The 10,796-nt window shown below is 39.4% G+C and overlaps 1 protein-coding gene across 1 annotated transcript; it reads right to left on the minus strand.

Moving 5' to 3' along the window:
- Positions 1 to 776: 776 nt before the first annotated feature.
- On the minus strand, positions 777 to 10,685 carry LOC111969748 (F-actin-capping protein subunit alpha-1). The gene is made up of 10 exons (XM_023995991.2): positions 10,578 to 10,685; positions 3,977 to 4,040; positions 3,798 to 3,849; positions 3,649 to 3,712; positions 3,090 to 3,296; positions 2,689 to 2,768; positions 2,471 to 2,549; positions 2,225 to 2,296; positions 1,749 to 1,811; positions 777 to 1,641 (listed from the first exon to the last, which is right to left on the minus strand). The coding sequence occupies exons 1-10, from the start codon at positions 10,614 to 10,616 to the stop codon at positions 1,501 to 1,503; spliced, it is 861 nt and encodes a 286-aa protein (XP_023851759.1). The 5' UTR covers positions 10,617 to 10,685; the 3' UTR covers positions 777 to 1,500.
- Positions 10,686 to 10,796: the final 111 nt, after the last annotated feature.

Below are 10,796 nucleotides of genomic sequence, written 5' to 3' on the forward strand. Positions count from 1 at the left end.
GCTGTAATGTAAAATGTGGAAAAAGTCAAGAGGTCTGAATACTTTCCAAATGCACTGTATAGAATAGTTTAGAGACACAAAACTGAAAGCAGAGGACAATATKGCAAAAATAGTATATTGTCCAAAATGCTTTTACACATTGGACACAAATGTACCAGTACACAGACAATGAATCTGTATCATATTTCATATGTAAACAGTCAAGAGGTACTTCATTATAAAGTGATATACAATAATGTGTCTTTATTCAAATTGTCCCTTTACTGTATTTTCAGTGTTTTTCAGCATTTACACATTTGGCACCAATTCTGATTTGAATTTCCCCCAATCAGAAGATTTCTACACACTGGTATGGGAAACACTATGGTTAACAGTTAATGATCACAATAGTTACAGCATTGCATTTGGTGCAACTTCTTCATTCCTTTTGTTAATTATACATGTTTGACATTTTGTATAAAAAAATAGAGTAAAAAGCTAAAAAGGAGGTAAAAAGGGAATATAGGTATTATATATTAACGTAGCCTAATTACTGATAGAGGATACTGATTTGTATTTTCTTATTTTTTGTATTGATTTGTACTGTACTGGTTTAGGCTTGATTAAACCACTGAGAGCCGAGCACGTAGGCCTGCCTCGTGTGTGAAATGAAGATTCATTCAGTGTGATGAATTATTATAATTTTTTCAAACAGTTCAAAGTACATATCTTTACCACGGGAAAGATTGCACGGAACAGAACTGTTACTTGGGTCTTTTCTTTGGGGTGGGAGGGTGCACTATATTTTTGTCATATTAAAAGGAGTATACACCTCACTCAGAGGAGACCTTGGGTTACAGAAAGATTTGCCAATACCTATACAAAAYTATATAGGTCAGAATTCAATCCAACGCAGATTAAAAGCCTATCGCTGTGTGCATGCTGTTAAAGGCAATATCCCCAGACATTAAAACAGAGATCAAATTAGCCGTAAACGAAGCGGAYGGCAGCTCAATCAGAAATCACCTTTAACCAAAGATCAACCACAAAACACAGGTCGTTTATCTGCATTTGTTTGAATCCCAGCACTTGTAGGGTTACAAACAGTGCTTAAACAGATTGCTACCTGTGGCACCCAGACAACCAACTGAGGGGTATGACTACAATTTGAAGCGTGAGTGTGTGCATGTGTGTGGGCAGGAGGGGATGACCCAATGACCCAAACTTTCAGTGTCAGTAAAGGCATTAAAAAATATATTTTTTTTTGTTGTTTTGTTGTTGTTGCAAATGAGTCAGAGCTGAACAACCCATCAAAATGTCCTCTTAAAATGAAGGCATCACCTTGTAACGTGGCGAAGGAAGTACACTAACTCCTGACATCAAATCGTGGCATTCTTAAACGCAGACAAAATAGACACATTAGACCACAAATTTCATGAGACCACCCTCTCCTTTTCTGATTTCACCCATTCAAGCGATTTGTCTTTGCAGTAACAGACAGACCGACAGACAAACTGTCCTCTAGGCATTCTGCATCTCCTTGCCAATCTTGTAGCTGAGGATCTTGTTCCAGTCAATCTTGGTGCGGGTGACAGGAAGCTGTCGGCGTAAGGCTTTGAACGTGGTGTCAGACATGGTCTGGTAATTCTCACTGATGGCCGTCTGGAAATGAGAGAAATGTTTAGACTCTCGCCGCCCCCCCCCCAATATATCGTTTTTTTTCTTTCAATTTATCAAAATATTACTGGGAGGAAACATAAGTTGCATACCTGGTATTCATTTTCTGCATCCTCAATGATTTTCACAAACTCCTTTGCAGTCTGAGTYTCATTCTGTCAAAACAAGAGAATCAAAAACAAGTGTCACACCTCTGATGTAAGATAAGAGTTGTCATGCCAAAGGACTAATAAAAACATCAGAATTCATGCCTTTGACAATTGCCTGTAAACTTGACAGATATTGAAGACCATCTCTCTATCATAAAGGACTTCTTTTTTYTTCTTCTTCATCCTACTTCCCCTCATGAGCCAATGAACAGTTAGTCTGCACCCTTCTACTTCCTTTTAACACTTAWGTGCAGGTTAGAGGAAATAGGCCACAAAACCACAGTAGAGTATCATAAGTGTCTCCTCTACTAGGGTTGACTGACACTTCAAGAGTTCTATCATTACCAGTGTCCTTTACAAAAGAAGCATGCCTTTAGTGCTACTGATTGTGGGCACATTCTACTGAAAGGGAAACTCACATTCACTGTGAGGGATTCCTGGACATCCTTGTGGCTGACCAGCTGCACATTTCCATCCTCATAGTAATGTACCTATAACCACAAGATAGGGGTGAGAAGCAATATACAATATGACATGAGAACAAGATACACATTTTCAGTAAATCAATTTGACTTTCAGGGGCCTGTGCCCAACCCGTTGTCTTTGAACAGGCTTTTACACAGCCGGACAAAATGGAGGACACTTGGCGACAGACACTAGCCTACCTGTATTTTGAGGACTCCAACGACTTGAGCTGTAGATTGGGATATACTGAACTTCCATTCAGACCTGCAACGGCCATTCCTGAAAACACAAATCAATATGAGTCCTGACTCCTTACCCAGTCATAGAAGTAGATATTATGTTGTAAACAAAAACAAAACAAAATTTAATTTAAATTAAGACTTCTTAAAGTGTACTTGCATTGTACACTGTCATTTACCAGAAGTTCTTTGGTTGAAATTGGTGACCTTCAATGCAAGCAATTATGGTTTGCTGGCCGTCTATAGTTTTCCCATAAACCTGTGATGAATAAAACAAGGTTCTGTCAATGTTTACCATGCTCATCTTTATCAACTACACTTGTACAGTCCAAAATAATTAATGTTTCCAGCATGAACAGCTCTTTAAAGATAATAATATTATGTCGAATCCAGGATGTATCACAACCGGCCGTGATTGGGAGTCCCATAGGGCGGCGCACAATAGGCCCAGTCTCGTCCTGGTTCGGCCGGTGTAGGCCGTCATTGTAAATAAGAACGTTCTTAACTGACTTGCCTAGTTAAATAAAAAGGTTACATTTTTAAAAAGAATCCTATCCTGCAGGTGAAAGGGAGGACGTACAGTGCAGACGCCGCTGGGGTAGTGCTCCTTGACGTAGGCCCTCAGGGCACTGTCACACGCATCTCTCCAGGGTCTGAGAGACGCCTCTCCCTCGTGGGGCTGGGGGTCACTGGCCTCCTTCCTCAGGTGGTCAAACTTGAATGACTGCTTGTTGTGGGGGTCAAAGAAACGRCCGTTGCCCAAGTCTCCATGCTCTGTGATCAGTACCTGTAGAGGGACGGAGCACAGGGACACAGATAGAGGGCATCAGTTGCTGCATTGACCTTACAGTTAATGTGATATTTACACATACGTACACAGTACCAGTCAAAAGTTTGGACACACCTACTCATTCCAGGGTTTTCCTTATTTTTACTATTTTCACATTGTAGAATAATAGCAAAGACATCAAACATACATACAAACAAACAAGAGTGTGCAAAGCTGTCATCCAGGCAAAGGGTGGCTACTTTTGACKGGTACTGTATGTATGCATGCATGTATGTATGTCACAGTATGAGACCAACCAGTTTCAAAACAGCTGGGTAAGAGTCACAGTTCAGGTGACTGAGCATCTTACCTGATCATCATACCCTTCAAGTTTGGCAAGGGTGAACTGATCCATGTTGTACTGGGCAAARGCACTGTTGAMATACAGCAGGTTAARAGGTTATATTTGCACAACAATGCATGAACAGAATATAGATAAATAAAGAAAACTCTACTCACTGCGCTGTACCCTCCCTGAGAAGATTGTCATTGTTGAGCAGTATCCGCACATCTTAAATCAAGAGATGGCATTATCAAGAGACTACCAACAGCAATGCATTAACAGACTGTATAAAAAAAAACAAGTCTGGGTAGTAAATAAACAGTACAATGATCATACTATTTCTAAGCATACCCACCRTTGAAGACTTCATTGAATTCTCCAGGTGGAGCATGGACGACGAAATTAGCCGCAATGCGGACCTGAGGGAAAGACAATACCATGGTGTAAACAGGCCATTATCCACTTTTTTTTGCCATACAACTTTTAAGGCTGACTGCCAGTGGAAAAACATGTTGGTACTATATGATATTTGCATATGAATATTTCTACCACTGATACTACACCCAGAGGCAGTGTAGTGACATTTTACCCTGGTCACTAGAGTGAAGCAGAGAGCAGTGACTGGCTTGGCTGCCTGATGAGCCTACCTCTGCTCTGTCCAAGCCACTCCCTAGATGGAAGGAGCTTTTCTTAGCAGCTGTAATGCATATGTAAGCATGTGGGGTGTCAGAGGCACTGACAGTTAAACAGGGAGGGAGCTAGGACATTTTAACAAGGGCCCCCCCTGAAAAAATCTAGAGTGCACTGAAATCCGTTGATGGAACGACAGTATTGTAGGCCTATGTACAGTACCAGTCAAAAGTCGACACACCTACTCAGTCCAGGGTTTTTCTTTATATTTTCTACAATGTAGAAGAATAGTGAAGACATAAAATCTATGAAATAACACATACAGAATCATGTAGTAACCAAAAAGTGTTATTTTATATTTGAGATTCTTCATAGTAGCCACACTACTAATCTCAAATATAATATATGGATTTGGTTAAGGCTTTTTTGGTTAATACATTATTCCATATGTGTTATTTAAACCCTTGAATGAGTGGGTGWGTCCAAACTTTTGACTGGTACTGTGTTTATGTCCAGATGCAGACCCAAAGGTTGTGTGGGTTATATAGCTTAATTCAATACAAGTAAAGTACTCCCTGTATAGTTCTATTTTTGCAACTCTTCACTGGTCATGTCAGAAATGGAAACAAACAAGTTCTGCTGTGTGTATGCTGCTGCACAGTTAGGCCTAAAGTGACTTCAGAAAGTATTCACACCCCTTGACTTTTCCACATTTTGTTGTGTTAGTCTAAAATTAAAATTGATTAAATATATTTTTGGGGTCACTGGCCTACACACAATACCCCATAACGTCAAAGTTGAATTGTGTTTGACATTTTTACAAATGATTTGAAAATGAAAAGCTGAAATGTCGTGTCAATATGTAAGTACTCAACCCCTTTGTTATGGCCTCAATTTCATGAGTAAACATTCACTTAACAAATCACAAATTTCATGGACTAACTCCGTGTGCAGTAGTGTTAACGTGATTTGAATGACTAACTTTCCTCTCTWCCCCACACATACAATTATCTTTAAGGTCCCTCAGGGAATTTCAGATTCAACCACAAAGACCAGGGAGGTTTTCCAATGCCTCACAAAGAAGGGCACCTATTGGTAGATGCGTAAATAAAACGTTTAGAAAAAATAGAAGCAGACACTGAATATCCCAATGAGCATGGTGAAAYTATGAATTACACTTTGKATGGTGTATCAATAAACCCAGTCACTACAAAGATGCAGGCATCCTTCCTAACTCAGCTGCCAGAGAGGAAGGAAACCGCTCAGAGATTTCACCAGGAGGACAACGGTGACTTTTAAAAAAAGCTAGAGTTTAATGGCTGTGACAGGAGAAAACAGAGGATGGATCAACAACATTGTAATTACTCCACAATACGAAGCTAAATGACAGAATGAAAAGGAAGCATCTATAGAATAAAAATAAAACTTGCATCCTGTTTGCAACAAGGCAAAGTAGAACTGTCAAAAATGTGGCAATTAAAATGAAATTTATGTCCTGAATACAAAGCGTTATGTTTGGGGCAAATCCTACACACCACATCACYGAGTACCACTTCATATTTTCAAGCATAGTAGTGGCTGCATCATGTTATGGGTATGCTTGTCATTGCCAAGGAATAGGGAGKTTTTTTTAGGATAAAAATAAATGGAATAGAGCTAAGCACAGGCTAAATACTAAAAGGAAAACCTGGTTCAAATAGGCTTTACAACAGACACTGGGAGACAAATTCACCTTTCAGCAGGACAATAATCTAAAACACAAAGCCAAAGTTACCAAGATGGCATTGAATGTTCCTGAGTGGCCTAGTTACTGTTTTGACTTTAATTGTCAAAAATTGTCTTGAAAACCTATGGCAAGACTTGACAATGTCWGTCCACCAATGATCAACAACCAACTTGACAGAGATTGAAGACATTTTTAAAGAATAATGTGCAAATATTGTACAATCCAGATGTGTAAAGCTCTTATAGAATTTACCAGAAAGACTCACAGCTGTAATCTCTGTCAAAGGTGATTGTAACRTGCATTGGCTCAGGGGTGTGAATACTTACGKAAATKAGATATCTGTATTTCATTTTCAATACATTTGCATGTTTTCACTTTGTCAATATGGGGTCTTGTGTCTAGATTGGTGAATAAGTCAAGGGTGTGAATACTTCTGAAAGCACTGTAGATGCTCCCAAAGACTGTTAGGCACCTTCCCACACAGAGCAGTATTTGCAAAATACATATACTCATTCTACTGGTCTGTACATGTATCTGACCGTATCCCTGCTGTGGGCCTGCCATTGAAGTGATAGGAATGCTACACCCCAGTAGGGACTAGGCAGCTTCAAACATGTATCTGCATGCAGCTGACAGCAAGAAYAGTCCGTTTACAAGCTTTCATATGMWGGTTGTTTMGTTTTTGGGGATTCAATCGCAATTGGTTGAAATGGCCACAATCACCATGATAATGTATTACCTTCAGAAGAAGTCTTGTGAATATCGTTGTACAATATGTTTGCGTGGACTTTCCATGAGATCAATGATTCCTATACCAAGTAAGAGGTCAAAAGTTCCTTGTGTTGTAATTAGGGCTGTCAGAGTTCTTGTAATTCAATTTTTATTGCGATTAATTAAATTATCTGAAAGTGTTCAAGACCGACTGCCTTTAAAAGCAACAAATCCCTTTGAAAATGTCCTATGTGGCATCAATATGAGTCAGAAACCGTTATTGTAGTATACAAAATGACTACAAAGTGAATAGGATCATTTTGGTCATAAAGTTAGTCTSGTCAAAAACTGAGTTTGGAACATACAGTGCCGTGAAAAAGTATTTGCCCCCTTTCAAATTCTCAACTTTTGCATATTTTTTTATACTGAATGTTATCAGATTAACCAAAACCTAATATTAGATTAAGGGAACCTGAGTGAAAAAGTAACAATTAAATACTTATTTCATAAACAAAGTTATGCAACACCCAATTCCCCTGTGTGAAAAAGTAATTTCCCCCTTACACTCAACTGGTTGTGCCACCAGTTGTCTTTGGATCATGCAGCAAGACAATGATCCAAAACACACAATCAAATCTACATGAAAATGGCTAAAAAGCAAGAAATTTGAAGTTTTGAAATGACCTAGTCAAAGTCCAGACCTAATCCCAATCGAGATGTGGCAGGACTTGAAATGAGCTGTTCATGCTTGAAAACCTACAAATGTCACTGAGTTAAAGCAGTTCCGCATTCAAGAGTAGGTCAAAATTCCTCCACAGTGATGTGAGAGACTGATCAACAACTACAGGAAGCATTTGGTTGCAGTCATTGCAGCTAAAAGGTGGCACAACCCATTATTGAGTGCAAGGGGACAATTACTTTTTCCACACACAAGAATTGTGTTGCATAACTTTGTTGATTAAATAAATAAGGATAAATTATTTTTGTTATTTCTTCACTCAAGTTCCCTTTATCTAATATTAGGGTTTGGTTGAAGATCTGATAACATACAGTAGCAAAAATAGAGAAAATCAGAAAGTGGGCAAATACTTTCACAACACTGTATGTGCGTCACAAGGAGTAAATTAAGGTTGGGTTTTGATTTGACGATGTCCATTTGCCTTCTAACATGGGGTTAACAGCTGTGGTGATTGCTCTCTATCCAATAGCATAGRCAGTGAGAGACCTGCCCAGCAGCACAAATTTGTTTACCTAATACAAAACCTTTCCCTTTTTTTACTTGAGAAATACTGCAAACACCTTAGATGTCAAATAAAACATCCTCTACAAAAAAAAGTCAAATTAATTACTGATTTTGAGTTCTTAGATTATTCTGTGGCTTTTGAGGAAGTGAAATAGGCTTCCASCAAACACGGAAGCTGTCAGAAAACACACCAAGACTGAAATCAAATTTTTCTAATGAGCAACAGAAAAACACCTGCCAGTCGGGGTGTTTAGTCACCCTTTTAAAATACACTGAAAACATCCCAAATACTGCCTCAAAGACCAGCAGATGGCGATTTTTTCATCTTAAGGGAATCTACGCAGCCGGATACACTCGTATCCCCCGTGAACCGGTTCAGACACAAAACAATCTCTATTTAGGCTGCAAGGTGTCGATTTCCTCCTTATTTTTCACCACCATGCTACAGTGGCTAATGCAAGTCCCAGATGTTGCGTATCGTATTCAGCCAATCAGGTTGCAGCAGTMTTTTTTCAACCCTGGTCTGATTGGCTGAACGCGATACGCAACATCCGGGAGTAGCATTAGTCACTGTACCATGGTGGTGGAAAATGGTGTTTCATAAAGAAAGTATGCATATATTTCAACAACAACAAAAAATCTGCTTTCTTGCCTTTAATCCAGTTGAGGAAATTGTTGCCTTTGCAGCCTGAATGGATCATGTTTTATGCACAAACCAATCCACAGGGGATATGAGTGTATAGCTGGCTGCATAGATTCCCTTTGGACGGTAAAATGAAATGACCCAATATCGCCATCTGTCGGCCTTTGGGCAACCCAAATACAATCTAAGGTAAACAGCTAAAAACAACAATGCAATGGCCACTGAACAAAAATATAAATGCAACATGTAAAGTGTTGGTCCGATGTTTCATGAGCTTAAATACATTTTTCCATACAAACAAAAAGCTTATTTCTCTCAAACTGTGCACAAATTTGTTTACATCCCTGTTAGTGAGCATTTCTCCTTCGCCAAGATAGTCCATCCACCTAACAGGTGTGGCATATCAAGAAGCTGATTGAACAGCATGATCATTACACAGGTGCACCTTGTGCTCAGGACAATAAAAGGCCACTAAAATGTACAGTTGTCACAACACAATGACACAGATTGTCTCAAATTGAGGGATTGTTCAATTGGCATGCTGACTGCAGGAATGTCCACCAGAGCTGTTGACAGAGAATTTAATGTTCATTTCTCTACCATAAACCGCCTCCAARGTCATTTTAGAGAACTTGGCAGTATGTCCAACTGGCCTCACCACCACATGTATAGCGTTTTGTGGGTGAGTGGTTTGCTGATGTCAATGCCATGGTGGCGATGGGGTTATGGTATGGGYCGGCAGCATAAGCTACAGACAATGAACACAATTGAATTTTATCGATGGAAATTTTAATGCAGAGWTACCGTGACGAGATCCTGAGGCCCATTGTCGTGCCATTCATCCGCCGCCATCACCTCATGTTWWWGCATGTTAATGCATGGCCSCATGTCGCTAGGATCTGTACACAATTCCTGGAAGCTGAAAATGTTCCAGTTCTTCCATGACCTGCATAATCACTAGACATGTCACCCATTGAACATGTTCGGTAGGCTCTGAATCGACGTGTAAAACAGCGTGCTCCACTTCCCGCAACCACTAAAGAGGAGTGGGACAACATTCCACAGGCCACAATCAGCAGCCTGATCAACTCTATGCGAAGGAGATGTGTCACACTGCATGAGGCAAATGGTGGTCACACAAGATACTGACTGGTTGTGATCCACGCCCCTACGTTTTTTTTTGTGACCAACAGATGCATATCTGTATTCTCAGTCACGTGAAATCCATAGATTAGCACCTAATCTATTTATTTAAAATTATTTCCTTATATGAACTGTAACTCAGTAAAATCTTCGAAATTGTTTCATGTTGAGTTTATATTTTTGTTAAGTAAAAAAAAAAAAACAAGTGTGCTGTTTTTCAATTTACATAATTGTGCTAACCGTTACTTTAGACAAAACCAAGAAGTCATTATGGTAAAGTAAAATAAAATAAAATCTGATTTAATTACATCTTAATTTGAACTAATTCTGAATTTGACATTATTCAAGACTTGTATTTAATGTTTGACAGCCCTGGCTGTTATAGTCAATCGGCTAGGTGCAATGTAATACCACCAAGACAGACAATGTGATAATGAATAGAATTATGGCTATGTTCTTCGGAGTTGTGTCTAGCACAGTGGGTATATGTGTCTAAGTCTTAAGACCTTAAGACACCTTAGCTAACGTTTACACACATTTTGGCTAGTTACAGACTCGTGTTTACGCAAACTGCTTCTTGCGTTCGGTATCATTTACATGATGCGTATGGAGAATAGTTGGTTCAATTAACTCCGTCAGTTTATTCCCTAGCAGACAGRATAGTTAGCTCAAATATGTTTTTAACTAGGTACCGTTAACGTTAGTCTGCCAGCAAGCTAACTTTAGCTAGGTACTAGCTTAGCTAACGTTATTTTTGCAGCCAAAATCATTTAGGAAGGACACAACAACCTAGCTAATTTACTAAACATCGTAAAACAGTGAACAAAGTTTATCAAAATACTGACTAGTTATGTAGCTACCTTCTCTTCCCCAGTGAGCTGTTCTTCGAAATCTGCCATCTTGGCTGATCTGCGACAGTGAGGAAGCGGATCTCCACAGTGTCACAATAGACAAAAACAATGAGCCAGATATTTCACCGGATGTATAAATGTCAAACATCCGGTTGGCGTTCCACTCACTACCAAATATGGTGATGAGAGGAAGCCCAGTGGCCGGCAGTAGGAGAAGRTGGAGCGAGA

This window comes from Salvelinus sp. IW2-2015, linkage group LG11 (genome assembly GCF_002910315.2).
Source record: "Salvelinus sp. IW2-2015 linkage group LG11, ASM291031v2, whole genome shotgun sequence".
Taxonomy (NCBI): Eukaryota; Metazoa; Chordata; class Actinopteri; order Salmoniformes; family Salmonidae; genus Salvelinus; species Salvelinus sp. IW2-2015.